Here is a 27709-nt window from a genome sequence, read left to right on the forward strand (position 1 = left end):
TCACGGCGCACCTGCAGGACCCCTCACCTGCCTTTTCAGAGTGCTCTCCCTCCACCCTGACAGTGGCTCTCAGGCATCCCTGGGGGTCATATTTTCAGAAAAATGGGCGTGTGGCGCCCTCGCTCATCAAAGCAGCAGCCGGCGCCTGGCAAGAGTCCCCTCAGAGCATCGGTTCTCAGCTGCGAGTGAGAATCACCTGAGCGCTTTTTTTTTTTTTTTTTTTTTTTTTTTTTTTTTGCAGTACGCGGGCCTCTCACTGTTGTGGCCTCTCCCGTTGCGGAGCACAGGCTCCGGACGCGCAGGCTCAGCGGCCATGGCTCACGGGCCCAGCTGCTCCGCGGCATGTGGGATCTTCCCGGACTGGGGCACGAACCCGTGTCCCCTGCATTGGCAGGCGGACTGTCAACCACTGCGCCGCCAGGGAAGCCCACCTGAGCGCTTTTAAAAACCACCGATATCCCGGCCGCACCCACACCGGTTGAATCAGCACCGCCGAGGAGGAGGAGCGCTGCAGGGTGGGCCTTAAAGCTCCCGGATGGTCCAAACGGGCGGCATTTGAGCCTCACAAGGACGCTGAAAGACAGGTACTGTCGTCATCCCCACCATACAGGCGGGGACACTGGGCTCCAAGAAGTGAAGCCACTTGACCGGGGTCAGAGGGCAAGTGGGAGGGGTAGGACTGGAGTCCCAAACGGGAGGGGCGGGTGGCCCCCCTGCTGACCATGGATCTGGGCTTCCACGGGGGCTTCGAGTGGGACCACGAGGTCTCAGGCTGGCCCAGGAGCCTGGGCCTCGGGCTGACTCAAGAGCTGGCCCTGTCTCCCCACAAATGCGGAGACATTTCTGCCACCTCCTTCTCCAAAGCTTTGGGCTGGGCCTCCTCCAAGCCCCAGACCGCGGTGGGTCACTTCCACTCACCCAGCCGGGTCCTCTCACTAGAACAGCATGCCCTTTGGTGACGGGGAGGATGCATTTTTGAGGTGAAATATTGTATAACCGCCAGGAACGGAAAATATTAAAAGCCCACGGGTGCCAGCAAGGTTCGCAGCAGGGCCAGAAAGTTCAGAAAAAAGGAGGCAGGCTCCCTGCAGTGGAGGCCATGGGGTGGGGCGGGATCAGCTCGACCACCCACACCGTGGATCCCAGGCTGCCTCCATCTTCAGGGTGAGCGGCAGCCTTGCCTGAGCCACAGGAAGGTCCCAAGGTGGTGACCCCAAGCGCAAAGCTGAAGCTGCTCAGATCCCTCATTAAGCCGGAGCAGCTGAGTCAGCCTGCCTGTCCGCGTCCCTTTCCCACTCCAGGCCTTGAGGATCGTGAGGCCCGTAGTGGGAAGTGGAACATTTGGGAACCTGGGGTCAGGCTGCCTGTGGGTCTGCTCTGAGCATCCCCTGGAGGCTCCCTCAAGCAGGGCAGGCCGTTCACTCCTAGAACTGACTCAGAGCTGCCCAGGTGTCAGGAGTCATGGCTGGGCCTGCATCCTCAAGGGAGGATGTCTCAGTGTCTCAGGGCAGAGCCAGAAGCCTCACCAGACCCAGAATTGGGACTGTAGTCCCCTAGCTTCACATCTCAGTGAGATGCCAGGGAGCCTACTGGAGGCCTAGATGTGGAGCAGCAGACCTGCTCCACCGTGGCTCTGCCGCTCCCTCCATGATGGCCTTGGGTAAGTCCCTTACCCTCTCGGGATCTATGAATTTATGACATTGAGCCAGGTGCTGGGGGCACAGAGATAAGGCACTGGGCTTTCCCCTTCAGGAGCTCACAGTCAATTGAAAGAACACAGCATTTCCAGGTGAAGCAAAGAGCTCTTCAACTCAGGGTGGGGCTAAGTGGGAAATGATGGGGCTGGGGTAGCTCCGAGGTGGGGAGTGGTGTGGGCTATAGGGCTCAGGGCATGTGTCTGCCTGTTTTGGGTAGGAGGATAAACTCCCATATTGTGCATGTAACCCTAATGCTGCCACCACACCCCAGATCCCCATCTAGCTGTAACTGCAGACCCACTGCTCCCTACTTAGGGAAGCACTGTTACTCTGGTGTTTGGCTGACAGTGGCCACTGATTGGCTTAGGCTGAGCATCTGACCTAAACCCAGTCCATCCACCCACTGGCAGGTGACTGGTGAAGTGGGCTTCTTGGGAATTGTTCCACCCAATAGGGATGGAGATGGCAACTAGCTGAGCCAATCAGAATGGCTCCTGGTGGAATTTGAACTAAGAAAGTGCAGGAGGTGGACCCATGAGGAGGAGCAAGAAGCAGGCAGAGCTACCATATATAGAGAAGCACATACCCCACAGGAGAAACACCAGGCAGCCTGAGGGGCTGAGAGAGGGGCCTGCCTCAGCCCAGCTCTTGACTTCAGCTGTCTCTACAACAAGCCTCCATTTTTTTTCAGAATGGCCTGAGTGAGTCACCATTCTTGTTCCCTAAAGTGCATAACCAGCTAAGGAGCCCCCTCATCTCCCTGGTGTGCCAGAGAGCAGCCAACTCTCTCCTCCATCCTGTATGAGGCCACTGTGAGGAAATGGAAAGATCAGAGGGCAGGAAATTAGGAGACCTGGCCTGGGTTCAAGCCTGACTCAAGTTCCTAAGCGTCCCCAAGAGCCAGGCCTTGGCAGAAGGCTGGTACACCTTGCACAGTGTGCTTTCTCCTTCACTGGTTATGATCAGGCTCAAATGAAAATGAGAGATAAAAGCAGTCAGAGGGCTTCCCTGGTGGCGCAGTGGTTGAGAGTCTGCCTGCTGATGCAGGGGACACGGGTTTGTGCCCCGGTCCGGGAGGATCCCACATGCCACGGAGCAACTAGGCCCGTGAGCCATGGCCGCTGAGCCTGCGCGTCCGGAGCCTGTGCTCCGCAACGGGAGAGGCCACAATAGTGAGAGGCCCGTGTACTGCAAAAAAAAAAAAAAAAAAAGCAGCCAGAAAGGTAAAGGTAGCTGCTGCCTACTCAGGGCATTCTCCCGCTGTTTGATGGAAGCTGATTAGTTGGGTGTAGAGGATTCAGAACCTCTCTGTTCAAGGGGCCTCTAGGGAGACCTGAGAGTCATCGGAGAGGAGGGGCAGTTCTGGATCCAGCAACGTGCTTGACAGCCTTAGCAGTCTCCTGGGGCTGTTCTCAGTAGACCTGTGTCTGAGTCCTAGGGAGAGCAGAAGGGCTGTAAGTAAAAGCTAAAAGAGCTGTTCCACTGAAAAGTCTGTGTCTTATTTGGGCATAAGCAGTCCTGTTTTGGGATCAGGCAAGAGAGGCATTTGTTCCTGCTGTGCTACTGACTTTTGTGCATGGAGAAGGCTCTAGGGTGCTGGCATCAAAGCTTTGAAGAGCCACAGTGTTAAAAAAAAGGGGGGGGGGTCAGTGGAGAAACGTTCCTTTCAACAAATAGTGCAGAAACAATTGGGCATCCACATGCAATAAAGGAACCTTGACTCACGCACTTTACACCGTGTGCAAAAACTAGTTAAAAATGAATCATAGACCTAAAGGTAAAACCTAAAACTCCTAGAGAAAACATAGGAAAAAATCTTTGTGACTGTGGGTTAGGTAAAAATTTCTTAGATCCAACACCAAAAGCACAAATTTATAAAATAAAAAATTGATAGATTGGATTTCATCAAAACTAAGAGCTTCTGCTCTTCAAAAGACACTGTTAAGAAAATGAAAAGACAAGCTACAGACTGGGAAAAAGTATTTTCAAAACATATCTGATAGGGACTTCCCTGGTGGTCCAGTGGTTAAGATTCTGTGCTTCCACTGCACGGGGCCTGGGTTTGATCCCTGGTTGGGGAACTAAGATTCCACATGCCTTGTGGCCAAAAAGTAAAAAACAAAAACAAAAACAAAACATCCCATATCTGATAAAGGACTTGTATCTAGAATATATAAAGTACACTCAGATTTCAGTAATGAGAAAACAAATAACCTAATTACAAATGGGCAAGATATTTGAACAGGCACTTCATCAAAGAAGACATAGAAATGGCAAATAAGAGTATGAAAAGCTGGGGGCTTCCCTGGTGGCGCAGTGGTTAAGAATCCTCCTGCCATTGCAGGGGACATGGGTTCGAGCCCTGGTCTGGGAAGATTCCCACATGCCATGGAGCAACTAAGCCCGTGCGCCACAACTACTGAGCCTGTGCTCTAGAGCCCATGAGCCACGACTACTGAGCTCATGTGCCACAACTACTGTGCCTAGAGCCCGGGCTCTAGAGAACCCACCACAATGAGAAGCCACGCACCACATCAAAGAGTAGCCCCTGCTCATTGCAACCAGAGAAAAGCCCACGCGCAGCAACGAAGACCCAACACAGCCAAAAATAAAATAAATAAATTTATATTTTTAAAAATGTATGAAAAGCTGCTCAACATCATTGGTTACCAGGGAAATGCAAATTAAAACAAGACACACTACACAACGATGGGAAAGGCTTAAAAATGGTCAAACATGACATTTTAACGGTATCAAGTGTTGATGAGAATGCTGAGCAGCTGGAACTCTCATGTTGCTGGTTGGAAAGTAAATGGAAAAATCACTCTGGGAAACAGTTTGACAGTTTCTTATAAAGTTAAACATACACTTCACATATAACCCAACGATTGCACTCCTAGATATTTACCCAAAAGAAGTGAAAAACCTGTTTACACAAAAACCTGTACATAAATATCCATAGTGAAAATGTAGTTGCTAAAAACTGGAGACAACCCAAATGTCCTTCAACTGGTGAACGGAAAAAGAAACTGTGGCACATCCATACAATAGAATACTACTCAGCATTAAAAAGGAATGAACTATTGACACGTGCAACAGCATGGATGATTATTATACTAAGTGAAAGAAGGCAGACTTAAAAGGCTCTTACCAGGGACTTCCCTGGTGGTCCAGGGGTTAAGAATCCGCCTTCCAATGCAGGGGATGCGGGTTCGATCCCTGGTCAGGGAACTAAGATCCCACATGCCGCAGGGCAACTAAGCCTGTGAAATGCAACAGAGCCCATGCACCACAACTAGAGAGAAGCCGGTGCACCACAGTGAAGATCCTGCATGCCACAACCAAGACCTGACGCAGCCAAATAAATAAATAAATAAATATATATATATATATATATATATATATTTTAAAAAAACAACACTCATACCAAAGGATTCCACTTGCAGGACATTCTTGAAAAGGCAAAATGACAGGGAAAGAGAACAGATCAGCAGTGGTCAGCTAGGGATGGGGGAGAGGGCTGACTACAAAGGGAGCTTCTGAGGTGATGGAAATATTTTGTATTTTGATGGTGATGGTGGTTATAAGATTGTTTGCATTTGTCAAAAATCATAGAACTTTCCACTCAAAAGGGTGACTTCTACAGAATGAAAATCATGCTCCAATTTTTAAAAATGGGAAGTGGGATTCAAATTTCTTCTTCCCTTTCTTTGCCTTCCCTGTCACTGGCCAGCATTCTGTCCTCAAAGCTATTGTTTTCCTGGGGGGAAAAATGCCCCAATTCAGCCACGCTGAACACTGCTTTGCTTCTGGGAACAAAAAGCCAACCCACTAAGAATGGTCTGTGCAGGCCCATGGCTGTTTCTCTTCCTCTGTCCCACCCTGTCTGGCTAAGCCTGCTCACCAAGGCCTTTCTAACCTCCATTTCCCCTTCCCTGCCTGCTCACCCGGACCATCTGGAGTCCCAAATCTTTATGGCCCAGGCGTTGTGTGGGTGAAAGATCCTGCTTGGAAAGAGGGAGGCTCCTTACACTCAACTTTCCACAGCTCTAGCCCATTAAACGTCCACGGGTCCCAGGGATGCACAGCCAGGGAGGACAACTACGTGGCATCCACCTCACCTCACCCCTGACTGAGGCCACCCCCCATCACTACTGCAGGCTCTTCTGGGCTGCCAGCATCGTGGTCAGAGCTGAAGCCGTACCACAACCAGAGCCACCTGGGGCCTCTCAGGGGAATCATGAAAAGAGGCCTCGGGTCATGGGAAGCAAGCAGCAAAGTCTGGTAGATGCTTCGGGGCGAGCCTGATGAACCACCAGGGCAAACACATCCCACTGAGTGTGACTAGTCCAGGAGGGGAGTGTGAACACTCTTGTGATGACTCCCTGGTAAGTATGCACCCAGTAATCCTGTACAAAATCATGAATGTGGGTGTCCCTGAGAAACAGCAGGGCACCGTGGGGACACTAAGACGTAAACTCAAGGCTGTGACCATGGTGAGTCACCACAGGGACAGTGAGGTGACCTTTTTTTTTTTAAGCTTGAGCATTCTGTGATGACCACAGTGAGCACACTACGCAAGGTGGGGGGCTCTACCTGACATGTCTTGGGGGATCTGCCAGACCATGGCTCATTCTCAGGGAATCTGTTCCCACCTACAACCCGTGCGGAGTAAGCACACCCTTACAAGACCAGGTGCTGACTGGCAGGCAGCAGTGCATGCAGCAACGCGTGTGGCTTACATAGTTCTGAAGGTTTCTTTGTTTTTCTTCCATTTTCCAAGCTGGAGTTGTTATTATAGTTGCTCAGCTTTGCTCAACGCTTCTGGGATGTGTTGATGTGGTTACAGGGTGAGGGGAGTCATACATGGGTAGGTTTGCAGCAGAACAAAGGGAGTGTAAATGCTGAGGTTGACAGCTGTTAAAGTGGTCTCTTGATATCAGGATTCAACTACTGGTATCAATGTTAGTAGTTAGACATTTCGGGTTGACTCCTACAAGGAAAGGGGTGCTTGTGTTTGGGGTTGTGTTTTAGGTGGGTACGTGTCACTTTTTACTTCCTAGCATCCGTTCTTCCTACTTCTGGTGACAGCACCACAATTTTCCTTTGAGAAAAATCAGTCCATGTGATTCCAGTGGGATGATCTACCCCTACCTCTGGAAGTGGGCCAATCAGAGCTTTCCACCCACAGGGTTACAGGAACTGGGTCAGGAATGGGCCAATGAGAGCCTTTCCCAGGACTTCTGCTGGAACAATGGGGGAAGAGACATGCTTTTTCCATTGGAGATTTGACATGTGCTAGAAGGGAGTCTGGAGCTTCTGGAAGATAATACATGGGAATGGCATCTGTTCCAGTTACTGTTGCTGTGTAACAAACTACCCCAAGTCTTAGTGGCTTAAATGATAATCATTTTATCATATCCCCTGAATTCTGTAGGTCAGGATTTCATGTAGGGCTTGACTGGGCCATTCTACCTTTTATGACTTTGATTGAGGCCACTCAGTGGCATCCATCTGGTAAATGGGCTGGTCTCTCCTAGAGGGTACAAGACAGCTACACTCACATGACTGGTGATGTGAGAGCTGGAAGGCTGGGCTCAGCTGGGACTACCCACCAGAACACCTACACCAGGCCTCTCTGATTTGGTGGTCTCTGGGTAGTTAGCTGGCTTTCCCCAGAGCAAGCATCCCAAGTGGAAGCTGCATGACCTTTTCTGACCTAGCCTGAGAAGTTCCCCTCATTCTTGGTTACAAGCAAGTCATAGCTCAGCTCAGATTCAAGGGGAAGGAAATTAGATTCTACCTCTTGATGGCAGAGTAGGGCAGTCACCTTGTACGAGAACACGCGCGGTGGGAGCTATCATTGCAGCCAACTTGGGAAAATACAGACTGTGACACTACAGCCTCCTTGGGAGAAAAGCCATCTCAGAGGAAGCAGCTGAGAAATGGAGAGAGAGCAGTCCTGATGATATTGTTTGAGTCCCTGGATCCAATTTTTCCCAGGACTTCAGTTATGACAACCATCAGTTTCCTTTCCTGCATAATCCAATCTGAGTTGTGCTTTTGTCTCTTGCAACTGAAAGATCTTTTACTCTTAGTGTGTATATCAGTTATCTATTACAGTACAACAAATCACCCCAAAACTCAGTGGCTTACAACAATGATTATTATTTCTCACGACTCTATGGGTGGCTAGACCATTCCTCTGCTGGTCTTCCCTGGCTCACTTATGCAACTGCTGAGGTGGAAAATTCAAGATGGCCTCATTCACATGTCTGGCTGTTGGCTGGGGGCCTCAGTTCTCCTTCATGTGGTCTCTTATCCTCTAGGAGGATAGATTGACTTCTTTATATGGTGATCTCAGGACCATGTTCCTGGGGAGTGAAGGCGGCAAAGTCTCTTGAGTGTCATTTCTGTCTTTCCTTTGTTCAAAGCAAGCGACAAAGCCAGCCGAGGTCAAAGGTGAGTAAAGAGACTCCACCTCATAACGGGAGCGTTGCAAAGAATTTGTGGCCATATTTAATCCACCACAGTACGATAGATAGCTGGATCACATTAGATCGGGACATTTTTTTTTTTTTCTTTTTGCGGTATGCGGGCCTCTCACTGTTGTGGCCTCTCCCGTTGCGGAGCACAGGCTCCGGACGTGCAGGCCCAGCGGCCATGGCTCACGGGCCCAGCCGCTCCGCGGCATATGGGATCCTCCCAGACCGGGGCACGAACCCGTATCCCCTGCATCGGCAGGCGGACTCTTAACCACTGCGCCACCAGGGAGGCCCTAGATTGGGACATTTTTGAAATTAGTGTATGTATGGGAAGCAGGGTGTATGTGCCAGGCAGGCAGAGCCAGAGTGTTCTAGTATGTTCTCGCTGAGGAGCATACGGCTGGAGTGTCATTTCCATGGTGGCTCCTCTGAGCGGAGGGCACCCCATGACAAGGTCTACATGACAAGGTCACCGGTTCCCAGGGGCAACTGTGAGTTGAAGACCTACTGTGTCTGAGTGACTTCACCTCTCTGAGCCTCAGTTTTCCCTCTATAAAATGGGTGTGGTCATCCCTGCCTCGCAGATCAACTGTGAGGCTGAAGATGAGATGATGACCATGAATGTGCCTTGTATATTACAGGATGGTGAACATTACCATCTGAGACCCGAGAAGGAATAGTCAAGGTGGGCCTGGGTGGTCAGAGAGGGCAAGAGGGAGGAGACTGAGATGGGGCATCGAAAGGTGGGGGACATTCACATGGGAGGGGAGGAAGGGCTGTATTTCAAGATGGGAAGCTGAGGAATAAAACTATAAAGGCATTGGGTTGGAACAGTGACAGACTGTATCTAGGATAGGGAGGAGAACAACAGGGTCAGAGAGCGAACTCTCCCACTCCCGTAGACTCTGGGTGTCTAGGCTCCCATACATACTGGGTCAGCAGCCCCTGAGGGTTACTCAGAGCTACAGTCAAGTCTTCCAGTCCCCAGGGATCATTAGTGGCTTGTCCCTACCCAGGCCTGCAAAGCCCCCTCAGGCCGCAGGGGGGCAATGATGGGAGCGTGGGAGTGGTGGTCAGAGAGCATGTTAGAGACACAGCACCTTCCTCTGGAGCCACCAGCATCATGTCAGACCCCTCCCAGTGTTCCCAAGCTCCTTTCCCCTCAGCAGGGTGGGGACCCCTGGCCTTAGGCTTGGGTCACAGTTGGCCTGGCTAAACATGGCTCCAAGCCCCTCAATCCCCTGGCTAGGGGTGGGAGTGATTGATGGGTTTCAGTGTGTTCCAAGCCGGGGCTTGGAGCTGCAGCAGACTAGCCTGGCCTGCAGAAGCCCCAGGTGGCCACTCATGGCTGGTGCTGACCCATCTAGGCCAGGCCCTGGACAGTCCAGATCTGTGGCCGCCTCCCAAGCCCTGACTATCCTAAGGTCCTGGCCAAGGAGAGCAGCAGCCTCTCCCTCAAAGGAGTCCTGGAAGCACCGGGTGGGAGTGAGCTCAGATTCCACCAATCTAGCCCTACGCAGTTCACAGCTCAGCCCCACTTGGGGACAGGAGAGGATTCTTTGATGGGGGTGGGGTGGGAGGACATGAGCTAGAGGGATACAACCTGCTGGGCTGTAATCAGAACCCAGGGATTCTAGCTCACAGTCCCTCAGCCTGTGCCAACCATGACAATACCCTCTGGCCACTGGGGCAGGATAGATGGGGCCTCAGTGTGAGTTCTGGGCCAAGCAAGGACACCTAGGCAGGAATCATGGCCAAAGGAGCTCCACTTTGCCAAGCCCTCACCTTGTAGGCTTCCCTCCTCCCACTACAGAAAGAGAAGAGAGGGGTGCATTTGGGAGGCTGGGGAGACCTCTTTCACATACTCTGGGGTTCCATAGAGTAGAGGCCTTGGAGAGCAGCTGATTACCCTGACCTTGACCTCTGGTCCTCTGGTTTACCTTTCCCCACCTTCCTCTCCTGTCTACCTTGCTCTCCTTATCTAGACTCTGTGGTCGGGTAGCTTCTCTGGCCTCCCTCCTGACCTCTGGTGAGATTCTTTGGAGCTGTCATTTCTTCTTTTCTCTCCTTTCTGCAGTGTTTGTTGTCAGCATCTTATCAAATCTTGTAAGAGCTGGTGGGGGCCTCAGAGCTCACTCAGTCCAAACTCCTGTTGCACAGGTGGGGACACTGAGGTCCAGGGTCACTTGGGTCATTGCTTGTCCAAGATCGCACATCAAAATTAGCAACAGAGCCAGCACTAGGCTTTTGACTCCCAAGTTCTTGTTTTTCTCCTGTTCTTTGATCAGGCTATTGTGGCTCAGCCTTTGTCCATGGACCAGCAGAGTTCTCAGGGGCTTCACTCAGTTCAGAATTTGCCTTCACTTAGTTCAGGCTAAAGCTGCTTCATGGCTTGGCTCTGATAATAACTGGACCAGACTGGGTCTACTACAGGATCTATGGGCCAAAAGCCGGGGTCCAGGAGGGAGACCAGGCTCCAACAGAAAAAGCAAACCGGCTCTGTGCCCCAAATCTGCTTAGGGGCTGTCCCTGCTAAACATCCTTCCTCCACCATCCTCCTCTCCCCCAACAGCTCCTGTCCAGGATGATGCTCAGAGAAACAGAGCTCCTAAACCCTTGTTTGTACACACACACACATTCACACAGAGAGAAAGACACAGACATACACACATACAGCATATACACAGGCACAGACACACACAACCACACACGCACAGCTCTCTGGATAAGAGTGTGCACGGCTACACTGTGGGATCATTTCCATACAAGCCTCTTTCCTCTGAATGCATGGATACATCTCCTCCCTGTGGTCTCCCAGTGCCCAGCCTGGAGCCTGCCCCCAAACAGGCGCTGAGTGAGGGTGTGTGGAAAGAGTGAGCTGACCCTGGTGTGGAGGGCCACACGGGCCAGGCCTCCATCTCCAGGCCCTGCATGAGGCAGAAAGCCCAGTCCAGGCCAGATGAGCCTGAGACACGAGGCAGGCCTTGGAAGCTCCTGCTGTCTCCCTGGCTCACCCCTCCCCATCTTCTGCCTCCACCTGGTACTCTCTCCTTGTGTGGTCCGTTAACCAGCCGCATCAAAATCACCTGGGAGCTTGTTAGAAATGCAGTCTCGGTCCTCACCTCAGACCTACTGAACTAGAGAGTCTGGGTGAGGGGCCCAGCATCTGTGTTTTAACAAGCCCTCCAGGGGATTCTAATACATGCTGAAATTACAGAACTGCTGCCTGTGACGACAGGCAAACTCATGCTGCAGGGGAGGCGGGTGAAGTCTGGAAACACAAGCAGCTGCCTGTGCCACCTATGGGTAAGGCTGCTGTTCACTGCTGGTGGCACCCGTACCCAAAGTCAGCCACACGCACACACACGCACATATGAGCATCTGGCAGGATCTCAGAGAATCCACATTCAGGAGCTCCTCTCAGGTCCAATGGGTATAGGCAGGTACCCAAATGGAAGCAGGCAGGGATAAGGAAGAACTACTCTCATCCTATGCCCCACCATCCCTCTGTCCCTTGTCCCCTCTGAGGTTCCCTAAGTGCTCCCTCAGGGGCCACAGAAGCTGAGTAGTTGCCCAACTCAGACCAAGCACCCCCAGCTGAGAGGCCAGGTGATCTGTGGCCCTAAGAGAGCTTGGGGTATGTGCTAAGGCCAGCAAAGTTCTTTCTCTGCATAGGTGGGCCAGGGCCGGGGCCATGCGGGGGATCAGCAAGCAAAGCTTAGGCAAGAGCATCCCACCTCCTGAGCTATGAAATGCTGCCCACATGTAGAATTGCCCTTGGCCGCTTCCCAGGGCTGCTCAGTGCCCAGCCGCCTCCCCACCCATCCCTCTGCTCTGGCCTATGGAGCCCCAGGCAGCTGCCCACCTGGCCCATCCCCAGGCCCTGCGGCCTCTCCCTCTGAAGATCTGGAAGCGAAATCCGGGCCCCTGGAGTCTGCAGGGGATGTGGGGAGGGGTGGGGAAGGCCGAGCTTCCTCAGGCTTGGATCTAGTTTCGCGGCCGCTTCCCGTGGTGCATTGCCACAGGCTGAGCCACCAGCTGTGCTATATAAGGCCCCGTGGCTGGGCTGCTGGGGAGAGGAAGACCTGGACCCCCCAGCTGAGGAGTCCCGCTCAGGACACGGTGAGCCCCACTCCTATTCTCCTCAGCCCATCCCTGCACCCCACTGCCTGGCTCAGCTATTCCTGACCACCCCTTATCTCCCCCAGAGAAGACTCCCCTTTCTGCTTTGGAGTTCTCTCCTTTCTCCCATTGACCCAAGGTCTTTTCCCTCCCCAACCTGAGGATAGGGGCCCTCAGAGGGTCCCAGTCAGGATCTCTGTACCTCTGGGAGCTCTGCTTTTTTCCTGCGGTCAGCCAGTCTTCTTTATCCGAGAGTTCTGGGACCCGTGGGATGGGGAGCCTCACCCACAGAGCATATGCTGAGGAAACTTCCATGGGCTGCCAGATGGGAAATGGTTTTTCCACAAGGTGCCTCAGGCCACTTCGGCTTCCCAGACAGTTGCGGAGCAGTCCCAGACTGAATGCTGTGCAGGCCCACGGAGCGCTCAGCCCTCTGCTCAGAGCCTGGGAGCGTGGCGTGAGACACACAAGAGCTGGAGACCTCGGGGACACCCGTGCTCTGTTCTCTGGGCTGAGAAACAGGTGGTGGTGGAGTTAGTGGGCTTAGAGCTGGATAGTCTGCAGCATGGGATTAGTCTGTTCTTCTTCCGGGACAACAAAGTGCTATTTTTAAAAATAAATTTATTTATTTATTTGTGGGGTTTTTGTGGGGTTTTTTTTTGGCTGTGTTGGGTCTTCATTGCTGCGCGTGGGCTTTCTCTAGTTGTGGTGAGCGGGGGCTACTCTTCGTTGCAGTGCGTGGGCTTCTCATTGTCGTGGCTTCTCTTGTTGTGGAGCACGGGCTCTAGGCGCGCGGGCTTCAGTAGTTGTGGTACGTGGGCTCAGTAGTTGTGGCTTGCGGGCTCTAGAGAGCTGACTCAGTAGTTGTGGCGCACGGACTTAGTTGCTCCGCGGCATGTGGGATCTTCCCGGGCCAGGGCTTGAACCCGTGTCCTTTGCATTGGCAGATGGATTCGTAACCACTGCGCCTCCAGGGAAGTCCCAACAAAGTGCTTTTGAATCTTTTTTCCAGAAAGGAGGAATCTCCCTTTTCTCACCACACCCTGGACTTGGGAGGTTGAAGGGAATCACTTTTGAATTTCCAGGCACTGGTCAGATTCTGCGTTGGCCAGAGCTCTGGGGAGAGAGAAAATTGAGCGGGAGCCTGGGCCACTCCCCCTGCATCCTTGCCCTATTGGCAGGCCTGCTCTCCTCTCCCTGCTCCTGCAGCCTGTAACCCATGCTCAGCAGTTACTGGGGGGCCCTAGCCTCTCCCAGTACATCCCCTCTGCTCTCCCTCAACAGGCTTCTGAGGGAGGCCCAGGAGCAGCCAGGCCAGAAACTCCCAGCCAGGCCCCAAACAAACAGGCCAGAAATGTGTTCCAGCTGCAGCCAGTGCACGTCTGGGAATGTGTTCATGGAGGTGGTGTGTCTGAAGCATCTGCACCCTTCAGCTGGCCTGCCCTGTGAGGCGCCACTGTAGTCGGGGCAGGGGCTGCATAGCCTTAATATGTAAGCCTGTTGTGTGAGAATGGGAGCCCCAACAAGGGGTAGCAAAACATGCCCCCAAGCCCGGGTCTGGGAAGTGATTAATGAGTCACCCAGAGGCTGCCGCAGGTGAGCCCAGGCCCCTCCTCATTGGCAAGGAAACTTCTCACCCCTACTATCCCTTGTGTCCCATCTTGATGTGGGACCCTGGCACCTGGACCTGGGGTTTGAATCCAGGTCTGCCTCATGTGAACTCAGAGTCTGACTCTGTGCATCTTGCAAGCTGCTCAGATTTGCAATTTGGGCAGGTGTCACTCTCACAAGACTTCATTCTGTCCACCTTTCACCCTTGATAGGTCAAGAAATAGTTCTGCTCAAGCCCTAAGAGGTGACTCAGAGAAGTGGAACCCGACAAGCTTTGTTTCTTTGCAGGTCACTGATCTGAGAAACTTCTCAGGGGATCACGTTCCAGGGACAATCCGACTGTGAAGGAACCCTCGCTCAACTCCTGCCACGTCCCCCACGGGACCTGGAGGAAAGATGGTGGTGATCAAGGCCTGCGTGTTCTTCTTCCTGGTCCTAGAGGTCACCTCTCTGTTGGGTACAGGCTAAGTATCTACTGTCTCTCTAATCCCCCACTTGTCATAATGAAGTCACTATGGTCTGGGACCCAACTCTGCATCTGCCTTAAGCCACAGCAGTGGCGCTAAGACCTGAGGCTGGTTTGTCTATTTATTCATAACTTATACCCTGCTTGTTTTCCTAAAGGATTTGAGATAAGTCCCAATATTAAAACTCACAGAACAGAATCTTTTAAAAGAGGAGCAGGGCAAGTGTCACTCAGAAGGCGGAAAAAAGATAAGAGGGTTACCACAGCCCCTGAGTGTTAAATTTAGCTCTGAGCTTTCTGATAGCCAAAGCAAAAGGGATCCCTGAGTTCTCACAGCCAGATTTTTGGTTTTAGTTTCATGAAAATTCATTTAGACCCTGTAACCAAATTTCTCAGAGACACCAGAACCCCTTCTGGTCTCCTTGTCCTCTGACCCCATTCTCTGGTGACACTGAGTTCTCAAGGGAACACGTGGAGAGAATTTGCCTGGTGGGCTCCCCAAGGCTTCTAAGCATCAGAGCTCCCAGCACTATCCGGTATACTCTCTCCCATCTCCCCTTCCTTTCCTGATTTCTAGCCACATACTCAGGTAAAGCAAAAATATGCTCAAAATCCTCTCATAAAGCAGCGAGCACTGCAGGCTTTGTGACCACAGATGCAGGAACAAAGCCTGTCTCAGCATCTTGCCAAACCCTACATGTGCCCACCTCTTGCCTTGCTCTTTCTACCCTGACAGCTGCTGTTGGGGAAGATGATTAACATTCAGCCATCTGAGGGGAAATCACATCAGTTTGATTAAAAGAGCTCCTAGCACCCCAATTAAGCAGCAAAGAGAATACTGACTTGGCGGCTCTCTCACGTGAGAGTTAATTACCTTTCAAAGCTTCTGCAGTTCTCTGCTCTCCTTTCTCCTTTCCATTTTGGACCCCCCAAACGCAGCCTCTGGTGGCGTGGGCCTGGAGCCTCACTGCCTGTGGCCCGAGGTCCCTATACCCTTCCTCAGGCAGACTTTGCCAGCCTGGGGTCAGAAAATTAAAGGACCACTCCTCCAGTTAGGCCCTATGAGGGTGAGGGCGGATTCCCAAAGCCAAACTTTGCCAGGAGAAGGGAAATGGACATCTATTGTCCAGGTCTTGAGCTAAAAGGAGTTGCTAATACTTATTCAGCAAACATTCTGTGCTAGGCATTGTTCTAAGTGGATTTTATGACTGAGCTTATTTAATCCCTACAATCCTCTGAGATAGGAACTATTATTATCCTCACTTTATGATGAAGGGTCAGATGAGTGAAGTATCTGGCCCAAGGTCACAGAGTCAGGAAGTGGCAGAGTGTCTGGGGCTCACAGTCTCCATCTCCGTATACTTCAGAGATGTTTACTTTGTGTTACCTCATGGAATCCTCATGCCAACTGGACCTCCCTATGTGCAGTGGGAACTAATATCTCCATTTTACAGATGAGGAAAGTAAGGTTCCATTCTACCAAGAAGAACAGGCTCAAACCCTAAAGTAGGAGCCCCAGGTGCTCAGCAGCATCCCATGGTCCCTTTCTAGAACAAGAGTGAAAAGAGAACCACCATTTGTTGACCATGCACTGCATGCCATGTCCCTTTACCTTCACCATCACCCTGAATATGCAAAGGACCCTATGATGTGGTGATTGTTGATGCAGTTCTATTTTATGGGGAAACATTTAAAGGAATAAAGCTTTTGTGAAGTCACACAGCCAGTAAGTGGCAGAGTGGGGATTTGAACCCAGCCCAGTGCTTATGTTCCATCCCCCACATCACACTGCTTCCCTATGTCTTGAGAGGCTAGTAGCAGGACCCTGCTGGGCCCCTGTAACTGTTTTGGCCTCTCATTTATCCTCCTGGCCCTCAGGGAGGCAGATGATGCTCACTCAGTCGGTGAGAAGAGCCCAGCCTGGGAAGAGGACCTCAGGCATCTTTGCCAAGCCTGCTGACCCCCTGGACAGTGAGTTGTGGCTGGAGCAGGGAGTGATTGGGGGGAGGGTTTTTACTGAGCGTGCTAAGAGGATCTCTGCAGCCAGGGAACAATGTCAGGGGTCCATAGAAACCCACTTTTTAAAAAAATTTTTTCAAAAATGTTTTATTTATAGCTACTTGGCTAATGGTCATGGTTGTAATATATATATATATTTAGATATCATTTTTTTAACGTCTTTATTGGAGTATAATTGCTTTACAATGTTGTGTTAGTTTCTGCTGTATAACAAGGACCTAGAGTCTGTCATACAGAGTGAAACCCACTTTTAAAAGGCATTTGGGGGACTTCCCTAGTGGCGCAGTGGTTGAGAGTCCGCCTGCTGATGCAGGGGAGACGGGTTCGTGCCCCGGTCCGGGAAGATCCCACATGCCGCGGAGCGGCTGGGCCCGTGAGCCATGGCCGCTGAGCCTGCGCGTCCGGAGCCTGTGCTCCACAATGGGAGAGGCCACAACAGTGAGAGGCCTGCGTACCGCAAAAAAAAAAAAAAAAAAAAAAAAAAAAAAAGGCATTTGGGGACTTCCCTGGTGGTCCAATAGTTAAGACTCCATGCTTTCCACTGCAGGGGGCGTGGGTTCCATCCTTGGTGGGGAACTAAGATCCCGCATACTGTGCAGTGTGGCAAAAAAAAAAAAAAAAAAGGCATTTGGCCTACATCTCTGTCCAGGCAGAGGGACCAAGTATATAGGACGGCTCAGAATCATGCAGCCGCCTGATAGCTTCCAGAAATGCTGTAGGGCTTGCTGAGGCCAGAGCACAGGCTGGCAGGGAGAGAGCGGGGAGATGAGGATGGAGAGATACCAGGGGCCAGCTCACCAGCACCTGAATGCCTGGTTAAGAGAGTTAAAGCCAGGAGTGATGTGGCCCAAGCCACATGGAGAAAGCTCACCCTGACTGCAGTGTTTGGTGACGGGTGGGGATGAGTTCGGAGGAAGCTGGAGGTAGAGACCCAGGCAGGAAATTTCTGACATAGTACAGCCAAGGCTGCTGAGAGCTTTAACAGAACCTTTGGCAGTAGGGTGTAAGCAGAAGTGTAAGAGATTGGAGAGATGCTGGAGAGAGAGATGCGATGAGGGCCTGAGACCAGTGAGGGGCGGGTGAGGGGTATTAGGGATGACTTCCAGGGCTTGAGCTCACTTGGAGCTCCAGGGCCTGGCTCCTCTCCTACCTGGCTCTCTCACTCAGGTTCTGGGGAGTGGACAACATGGTTCAACATCGACCACCCAGGTGGGCGGGGTGACTACGAGCGGCTGGATGCCATTCGCTTCTACTACGGGCACCAGGTGTGTCCTCGGCCCTTGCAGCTAGAGGCTAGGACCACCGACTGGATACCCGCAGGCAGCACTGGCCAAGTGGTCCATGGCAGCCCCCTTGAGGGCTTCTGGTGCCTCAACAGGGAGCAGCGGCCCGGCCAGAACTGCTCCAATTATACTGTGCGCTTCCTCTGCCCGCCAGGTGAGCCTGACCAGTCCCCACCCGCTACCTCCCACCAGCCTCAGCAAAGGGAGAGCCAGGACCTGCGTCTGGCTACGGAAACTCTGGTTGTCACACACATACACATGCTTTGACTCCATAATAACCTATCAATGTCATGAGAACCATAATCTTCCCAACAGTGTTCTGTGTGGATGGGTAATTTCCTTTCAATCCACTTTACTGAGTGCATGTGGCACGGTGGTGAAGACCACAGGCTCTGCAGTTGGGCTGCTTGGTTTGAATCTGGGCCTACCATCTCTACTGTGTTCCTTAGACAAATGTTCTGAAGCTCTCTGAGCCTCAGGTTTCTCACGTGTAGAACAGGGGTAATATTAGTAATCCTTCGTAGGGGTTTTTATGAGGATTAAATGAGATAATGAATGTAGAGGGCTTAATGCAGGTGAACGTCCACTAAGTGTCAGTTTCTATGTTAGTTCTTCTGTGCCAGACACTGCTAGTTATCTCCATCACTCAACCTTTACAACTGACCTGTGAGGAATCTCCATTTTGACAAGTTATTCCAGGTTCAGGGAGTTTAGGTAACTTCTTGGGACGACACAGCTGATAAATGGAATGCTGGAGTTTAAACCCATGCCTGTGTTTGCAGAGCCCAAGAGTTCGTGCCCTTTCCATCTCCTCTCCCCACACTGGATAATTCAGAGCCAGATGCAGGCCTGCCCGCTTCTTGGATATGCACGCTCCCCTCCCGGGGTCCTGCCAGTGCTCACGGCCTGACCCTGCAGGCCCGGGAGGCAGTGGTGGTTGTCTGCAGTGGGAGCTCAGGCTGAGCAAGGTCTCCTGAGTGAGGTCTGAGGCCTCCATTCTTGTACACAGGCCTCAGACCACAGGTGAGGAGGGGGGGCAGGGGGGGCTTGATGTCACTGAGGCCCCAGGCCCTGACTTCCCAGGGGGCCCTTCTTCAGGAGCATGGGTAAAGGGTAAGATGGTGCTATCCCTGCACCTCCTAGGACAGCGCATCAAAGCCCCAGTGCTTGGCCAACAAGTCCCTCTCAGGGCCACCCCTAGCCCATTCGGTGTTTTTGTAAAACTTAGAGACACCACTTCCTCAAGACTCTTGATGTCCATCTGTTGGAAAAATCATTGCAGGAAATATAAATATCAGTGACATCTGTGATGTAAATGGAGGGCCTTGCTCTCTGAGAAAAAACAGCCTCTGGGTCAGATTTCCTGACAGAGTCCCTCTGAGAGGGAAGTCAGACCATCTGCTGATCCTGCTTTGCAGGATCCCTGCGCCAAGACACAGAGCACAGCCTCTGGAGCCCGTGGTCTCCCTGGAGCAAGTGTTCTGCTGCTTGTGGTCACCCTGGGGTCCAGACCCGAACACGCACCTGCTTAGCGGAGACGGTGTCACTGTGCAATGATGCCACCGAGGAGGGCCGGCTCTGCATGGAGCAGGCCTGTTCAGGTACTACCCCTGCTCTTGGTACTGGGCAGGCATGGGGCTGGGGCTGAAGCAGCCTAGAATAGGTTGGAGGGTCAGACTCCATTCATTCATCAAGTATTAACTGAGCATCTATTACGTGCACTGATGGGGGATGTAGAGGATAATGTGGGAGCATAGTGTGTGGTCAATTATTATAGCTTAGGGGAATTGAGGAAGGCTTCCTAGAGGGGGTGTCCTGAGCTAAGTCTTAAAGGATGAGTAGGAATTAGTCATGCAGGCTGACTAAGGCCTAAGGGGGCGAGGAAGCATATGTGAGTCCACAGGCTGGGATGTGACTGAAGGAGGGCCAGAATCCACACACGCCCTCCTGATGTGGCCCCTTCTTCCACAGCCTGTGACCTGACCTGCCCCATGGGCCAGGTGAATGCTGACTGTGACGCCTGCATGTGCCAGGACTTCGTGCTGTATGGGGTTGTCTCCCTCCCTGGGGGCGCCCCAGCCTCAGGGGCTACTGTCTACATCCTGACCAAAACACCTAAGCTATTGACCCAGACGGACAGCCGCGGGAGGTTCCGCGTCCCTGGCTTGTGCCCCGATGGCAAAAGCATCCTGAAGATCACAAAAACCAAGTTTGCCCCTATCAGGCTCACAATGCCTAAGACTAGACTGAAGGCAGCCACCATCAAGGCGGAGTTCATGAGGGCAGGTACTTAACTTCTCTGGGATAGGGCTGGGGAGGAAGGCTGGACTTTTAAATAAAAGGATTACAGTACTAAGAGCTGGCTTTCCAGGTTGCCCAGAGTAAAACTCAAAAATCCCCAAGTCCCAACATCATCTGCCAGACCCCCGCATTCCTTCTCTTCTCTCTTCCCCTCTCCTCTCCTGTTATAGTCCCCTCCACCCACACTGAGTCACGCTACTCCTATCTGTTCCTCAAACACACAGGCACAGTCTTGACTCAGGGCCTTTGCACTTGCTATATACTCTGCTTGGAGTGTTCTTCCCCCAGATATTGCAATGGCTTGCTCCCTTAAATGTATGAGTTCTTTCCTAGTCACCTTATCTAACATAGTCAATTACAATACAGTATAACGTTTAAAAGGCATAGAGAGAGAGGCTGGGGGAATTCAGAAATGGTGCAGAATGGCCAGAAAATTCTGCTGGAGTCAGCAGAGCAGCCAGCTCTGTCTCAATGGCAGGGTTTGGGAATCTTGGCTGGTACAAGGTCCTCTTGGTTCTCCACTGCCTCACCCCGATGCTGCCCGAGAGGCCATGGGAGCAGGTCCCAGGCTGAGTAGATGGAGGGAGTGGACTCCATTCTGGACCAGCTACTTATTAGGACCATTAGAGAGGGGCTGGGTGGTGTGTGTGAAGTTGTACAATTTTAACGCATGTCAGAATACCTGAGGGAGCAAGGCTCTGGAGAACCTGTCACAAAGATTAAAACCCAAAACACCATGTCTCATCTTCTGTCTCAGAGACTCCATACATTGTGATGAACCCCAAGACAAAAGCACGGATTGCTGGGCAGAGTGTGTCCCTGTGCTGTAAGGCCACGGGGAAGCCCAAACCAGACAAGTATTTCTGGTGAGTATTCTGCCAGCTGCCTGGCTCAGTTCTCCTCTTGGAAACCAGAGCTTTCTTGCATTGGGTCTGGACTTATTAATCATGGCAATAACCAATAGAATAAAGTTACAAGTAAGGCCCTGGTGCAGAGCCAGGAAACAGGCACTTACAAGTGGGGGCCAGTAGGGTTGAGGCCACCCAGACAACGAGCAAGCCCTGTTGTTGTCCTATCGAAGCTGGGGTCCCCCAGAGCAGCTCTGGTCTTGGGGTCCTGACTCATATCCTTGGGCCACAGAACCAGGTTCCCAGGCCCTAATTTCCCAGACAAGGGCAAACAAGGTCAGTGTCCCCAGTGGCTGTCCTTTACCCTTCACAAACATTTTATAGCCATTATCTTGTTTGACGCTCTCAACAATTCTATGGAGTCAGCTAGGAATCACTGCTCCTATTTCATAGAACAGGAAGCTGAAACTCGGACGTGAAATGATTTGTCTAAGGGTCCATAGCCAGTTAGTGGTGGGGCTGAGACTCAGAATCGAGTCCCCTGACTCCCAGGCCAGTCAGTGTTCTTGAATGAGCTGAGTCAGTGGTGGTGTTGGCATCTGCAGGGACCCGTCCACCATTTGCCTTGCTCCTGGCACTGTCCCCAATGATACCAGCCCTCCTACTGCCCCCTCAGGCTGTCCCTCTCCATCCCTTGCAGGTACCATAACAGCACACTGTTGGACCCCTCCCTCTACAAACACGAGAGCAAGCTGGTGCTGAGGAATCTGCAGCGGGACCAGGCCGGGGAGTACTTCTGCAAGGCCCAGAGCGACACTGGGGCTGCAAAGTCCCATGTCGCCCGGCTGACTGTCATAGGTAAGACTGTCAGGGCCCCGGGGAACCCCTGCTACAGCACTGGGGAGCACCCCAGTGGGCATTCCCGGGCAGTAAAACCTTGGGCTTTTCTGGACTGTGCACAGTGCTGTGCTCTCTGGGACACAAAGATGGCACAGACCTTGATCCTACCCTCACAGAGCTGCCACGCCAGGATGGGTGGAGAAATAAGAGACAAGTCAGTAAAGATGGAAAAATGTAGTTGAAACAGGAGATAAGGAATTGTGGACTCTATAGATGAGAGACAGAGACTTTCCAGGTGGGAGTGACTATGGCTGGTTGCTTGAGGCTTAAATAGTGGTTCTCAGCCTTGGCTGCCCATTGGGATCATCTGTTGAGTTTTCTAAAATACCGACGCCTGGGTCTTACCTCCAGAGAGCCTGATTTCATTGGTTTGGGATGTGGCCTGGTCACACACAGGTTAAAATCTTCCCCAGGTAATTCTAATTTGCAGCCAATGTTGTGAATCCCTGGTCTTAAACGATGGCCAGGGTCTGTGTGTATGGAGATGGGAGCATTCCAGATCAAGGGGCCAGCATGAGCAAGGTATAGAAGTGGGAAACTGAGGGGGCTTTACAAGAGAGGGTGACCTGATTAAAGCTGGTTTCTAGACGTGAGCTGGAGGAGGAGAGACTGGAGGCCAAGACCAATCAGGAAACTGTACTTGGATAGTGAGGGAGAAGGAGAATATCTTAGTAATTGGCCTGAACAAAACCAAACAAAAGGCAGAAGAAATTTTGTTGGAAGGATTTTGGAATATTTCAGAGACTCCAAGAAAGTTGAGTAACACACCTCAGGACAGGCAGGACACAGGGCACTTGAACCCTGGCAGAGGAGATGTGGAGAACTGTCAGCAGTGGTTCCCAGCTCATTATACCAGTGCTCCCTGCTTGTCACAGTTATTCTTTCTTTCTTTTTTTTTTTCAGTTATTCTTAATACTTTAAATTTTAAATATTTTCAATTAAAAATATTTTTTACTATTCTAAAGTTAAATTTATAGATAATAACTACATATAATTTCCAAATATATATGCACATGGCCCTAATAACATAAAAGGGAGATACAAAGAAAATAATTTTAATACAAAATAGTACATATTTCAATATGTAAGTGCTTTGGCATAATGACACAAGAACATCAGCCAAGAGGTCAGCCACTTGCACTTGAATCCAGTCACCATGAATGTGACAGCTACAAATGCTGATGGATACAGGGGCATCATTTCACATTCCTTGGGCAATTGTTATAGGTACGTGATTTTTCTGAGACAAGAAGCAATTCTTGGTATTTTTCCAAGCTAAACAAAGTACAATCTTAGCTTGATTTATATGGTAGCTGCATTCTTGAAAAATTCAATGTATGGTAAATCCATGTAAAAAAAATACTAGGTTCCGGGCTTCCCTGGTGGCGCAGTGGTTGAGAGTCCGCCTGCCAATGAAGGGGACATGGGTTCATGCCCCGGTCCGGGAAGATCCCACATGCCGCAGAGCGGCTGGGCCCGTGAGCCATGGCCGCTGAGCCTGTGCATCTGGAGCCTGTGCTCCACAATGGGAGAGGCCACAGCAGCGAGAGGCCTGCGTACCACCAAAAAAAAACAAAAACAAAAAACCAGGCTCCGATAATTTTAAACAAGTTTTCCACCTACATGAATGTCTATAGAATATGTGAAAGTCAAACAGGATGCAGAAGAATTCCTTATGAGAGACAGTGTCAGGCACTGCAGAAAACAGAGCTGCAAGGCCCCCTGCCCACTATAAGTCAGTAGCACTGCCAATATTGGTGGTAACTCAAAACACCCTCATGAATTTTCAAGACCCCTCCAATTAGGACGATTACTCTACTGGTCTCAGCAGCAAACTCTGTTCCCTGTGTGTGAAATGGAATTAGTAATAGCTGTTCTATCTGCCTCAGAGGAGTTCTGTGAGAGTTGGGATCACACAAGTACTTTGAAAACCCTAAAGTATGGCAGAGAGGGGAGGTTGAGGTTCCCTTTATGTAGGAAAAGAATTTCATTTAATATCTGAACTATTTCCCTCCATAGCCCCCGATGAGACTCCTTGCAACCCAACCCCTGAGAGCTACCTTATCCAGCTGCCCCATGATTGTTTCCAGAATGCCACCAATTCCTTCTACTATGATGTGGGTCGTTGTCCTGTCAAGACCTGTGCAGGGCAGCAGGATACTGGGATCAGGTGCCAGGATGCTGTGGAGAACTGCTGTGGGATCTCTAAAACAGAGGAGAGGGAGATCCAGTGCAGTGGGTACACGCTGCCCACCAAGGTGGCCAAGGAGTGCAGCTGCCAGCGGTGTACGGAGACCCGGAGTATCGTTCGGGGACGCGTCAGCGCCTCTGACAATGGGGAACCCATGCGCTTTGGCCACGTGTACATGGGGAACAGCCGTGTGAGCATGACTGGCTACAAGGGCACGTTCACCCTCCATGTCCCTCAGGACACTGAGAGGCTGGTGCTCACATTTGTGGACAGGCTGCAGAAGTTTGTCAACACCACCAAAGTGCTGCCCTTCAATAAGAAGGGGAGTGCGGTGTTCCATGAGATCAAGGTGCTTCGGCGGAAAGAGCCCATCACCTTGGAGGCCATGGAGACCAACATTATCCCCTTGGGGGACGTGGCTGGTGAAGATCCTGTGGCTGAGCTGGAGATCCCATCCAAGAGTTTCTACCGGCAGAACGGGGATCCCTACACAGGAAAAGTAAAGGCCAGTGTGACCTTCCTGGATCCCCGGAATATTTCCACAGCTACTGCTGCCCAGAGTGACCTGAACTTCATCAATGATGAAGGAGACACCTTCCCCCTTCGGACATACGGCATGTTCTCTGTGGACTTCACAGATGAGGCCTCCTCAGAGTCACTTAATGTTGGCAAGGTGAAGGTCCACCTCGACTCAACCCAGGTCAAGATGCCAGAGCACTTGCCCATGATGAAACTCTGGTCACTCAATCCAGGTACAGGGCTGTGGGAGGAGGAAGGTGACTTCAAATTTGAAAGCCAAAGGCGGAACAGAAGAGAAGACAGGACCTTCCTGGTGGGCAACATGGAGATCCGTGAGAGGAGGCTCTTTAACCTGGATGTCCCTGAAAGCAGGAGGTGCTTCATCAAGGTGAGGGCCTACCGAAGTCAGAGGTTCTTGCCCAGTGAGCAGATTCAGGGTGTCGTGGTCTCTGTGATCAACCTGGAGCCCAGGACTGGCTTCTCCTCTAACCCCAGGGCCTGGGGCCGCTTTGACAGTGTCATCACTGGCCCCAATGGGGCCTGTCTGCCTGCCTTCTGTGATGACCAGTCCCCTGATGCTTACTCTGCCTACGTCTTAGCCAGCCTGGCTGGGGAAGAACTGGAAGCAGTGGAGTCTTCTCCTAAATTCAACCCAAATGCAATTGGTGTCCCTCAGCCCTACCTCAACAAGCTCAAGTACCGCCGGACAGACCATGAGGACCCACAGGCCAAGAAGACAGCTTTCCAGATCAGCATGGCCAAGCCAAGGCCCAACTCAGCTGAGGAGAGCAATGGACCCATCTATGCATTCGAGAACCTCCAGGCATGTGAGGAAGTACCTCCCAGTGCGGCCCACTTCCGGTTCTACCAGGTTGAGGGGGATCGGTATGACTACAACACGGTCCCTTTCAATGAGGATGACCCCATGAGCTGGACTGAAGACTACCTGGCATGGTGGCCCAAGCCAATGGAGTTCAGGGCCTGCTATATCAAGGTGAAGATTATGGGGCCACTGGAGGTGAACGTGCGATCCCGTAACATGGGGGGCACCCACCGGCAGACAGTGGGAAAGCTATACGGAATCCGGGATGTGAAGAGCACGCGGGACAGGGACCAGCGCAATGTCTCAGCTGCCTGTTTGGAGTTCAAGTGCAGTGGGATGCTCTATGACCAGGACCGTGTAGACCGCACGCTGGTGAAGGTTATCCCCCAGGGCAGCTGCCATCGAGTCAGCGTAAACTCCATGCTGCATGAGTACCTGGTCAACCACCTACCACTGGCGGTCAATGACGACACCAGTGAGTACACCATGCTGGCACCCTTGGACCCACTGGGCCACAACTATGGCATCTACACTGTCACTGACCAGGACCCTCACACGGCCAAGGAGATTGCGCTTGGCCGGTGCTTTGATGGCACATCTGATGGCTCCTCCAGAGTCATGAAGAGCAATGTGGGAGTGGCCCTGACCTTTAACTGCGTAGAGAGGCAGGTGGGCCGTCAGAGTGCCTTCCAGTACCTCCAGAGCACCCCGGCCCGGCCCTCCCCCGCAAGCACTGTCAGGGGAAGAGCACCTTCAAGGAGGCAGTGGGCAAGTCAGGGTGGCCAGCGCCGGCGCAGAGGGGCGGCCTCTCTGAGGTTTTCTGGGGTTGCTCAGCAGCCTCTGAGCAACTAAGGCTTGTGGTACTTCCCTTCTCCCCACAGCCATTGTGAGACTGACACCCAAACTGTCACTCGGTTAATTTAAGCCCATCTGTTCTAGTGCAACTTGTTCGTTTGTTTCTTCATTCCCTTACTTACTGTCTTTGTCCCATGATACTGATTGGCATGGAGCCCCCAAAATGTCAAAATAAAACCTCTTTGCCCTGTTCTTTACAAGAAACACAGGAAATTGGCCATGGGCAAACTCTGTGGCTTTGAGCATTCTTCATTTAGTGCCATACATAGAAATGTCCTTCATTTTCTTTTTTGCATGGTTTTGCCCACCTCTACAATAATGATAATCTGATGTTGAAGATCAAATAACCAATATAAAGTATATTTCTTGGCCTTGCTCCACAGGATGTAAGCAAGGCCTCCATCACAGTTCATACATATAAAAGGTGGTGAAATATTTTTACTTGAATTATAAATAACATTTATTTCTTTGATGAATCTGGAACTCTAGTGCACGTTCAGTGTTACACTGTTGAGTACAGGGTAATCATGGTTCCTCTACCAAGTCTGGAAAAAACATCTCCTGGTATCCACAACTGCCCTAGGTTTCTAATTATATTAGCGTGTTTCCCTTTATATTTGCTTTTGTTCTTTCTAGAAGCCCAGTGCGGCCCAGAACAGATGTCAATAAATGCACATTTTGTACTTGATTTTGAGTTTACTGACCTGTCTTTAAACCATTAAACTGAGCCAACTGCTCAGAGGGACAGAGGGGTCTCTGGAAAGTGGTCACCAGGTGGCATGAGGCACAGTGCCACCTAACCCTAAGTTACAGGGCTGGGTGACTAGGCACATATTCTACTGGTCAAGTTTGTTCTCATAGATCATATTTTCCATTTGCAGAGAAGAGCAGAGATTCCTGGAGTTGTGAGCCCCTCCCAGATGTTCTGGGCCCCTGAGCAAAGCTGAAAACATGTGCTGATTTGTTTTCCCTTTCTTTCATTCCAGTACTGGGGAGCTTATACAGTGGCTTGGCCCAGGGTCTGGCAAGCTGGCCCAGTGGTCCTTTGGCATTCCCCCACAGCCTGCTGCCTTCTCCAGCTGGGCTGGCTGACCTCACTCAGAAGTGATGGGCTTTTTCTTTTTTTATTCCAAGCTCTTCTAAAGTTGCCCAGCTTTTCCAGACACCAGCCTCTGTGTGTAACAGCCTCTGCCAGGTAACAGCCTCTGTCCCTTGAGTAAAATGACTGGATGACTGATCCAAAAGGACAGAGTTTTTTGTTTTTGGAAAAGGTGTTTGGTTTAAAACAGCAAATCAGAGGCCACTGGATGGTGCCAAAGTGATCTTGGAGGCATCAATAGTCAGGGATGTAGGGTTGAGTAAGATGCACTGATTGCCTCTTTCCCAACCTCTCCAGAATCTATTAGGAAAGAGGCCAAGGGGATTGGGGGAGGAGAGGGCATCATTTACAATCAGGACAAAAAGCTCTCCTTGATCCCCTGGCTGGCCCGGTGCAGTTCCTTCTGGCCACCTCTGGTCTGGCCTGGATTTGTACTCTTGGATCAGCATCTGCCCAGCTCCCAGGGGTTTGGTTCATAATTAATTAGAAA

General features: G+C 51.4%; 1 protein-coding gene across 1 annotated transcript; it reads left to right on the top strand.

The window, feature by feature from the left end:
* Positions 1-14299: 14299 nt before the first annotated feature.
* CILP (cartilage intermediate layer protein) lies at positions 14300-26117 on the top strand. The gene is made up of 8 exons (XM_060095229.1): positions 14300-14372; positions 16260-16352; positions 17568-17837; positions 19102-19284; positions 19655-19969; positions 20742-20850; positions 21533-21690; positions 23752-26117. Exons 1-8 carry the CDS (start codon positions 14312-14314, stop codon positions 26115-26117), a joined length of 3555 nt encoding a protein of 1184 aa, XP_059951212.1. The 5' UTR covers positions 14300-14311.
* Positions 26118-27709: the final 1592 nt, after the last annotated feature.

This window comes from Mesoplodon densirostris, chromosome 4 (assembly GCF_025265405.1).
Source record: "Mesoplodon densirostris isolate mMesDen1 chromosome 4, mMesDen1 primary haplotype, whole genome shotgun sequence".
NCBI lineage: Eukaryota > Metazoa > Chordata > Mammalia > Artiodactyla > Ziphiidae > Mesoplodon > Mesoplodon densirostris.

Excerpts from the sequence above, each read along its gene's own strand:
- CILP (XM_060095229.1), top strand. The coding sequence starts at position 14,312 with ATGGTGGTGATCAAGGCCTGCGTGTTCTTCTTCCTGGTCCTAGAGGTC. Across the intron at positions 16,353-17,567 it reads GCCTGCTGACCCCCTGGACA|GTTCTGGGGAGTGGACAACA; the intron begins GTGAGTTGTGGC and ends TCTCTCACTCAG. Across the intron at positions 17,838-19,101 it reads GCGCTTCCTCTGCCCGCCAG|GATCCCTGCGCCAAGACACA; the intron begins GTGAGCCTGACC and ends CCTGCTTTGCAG.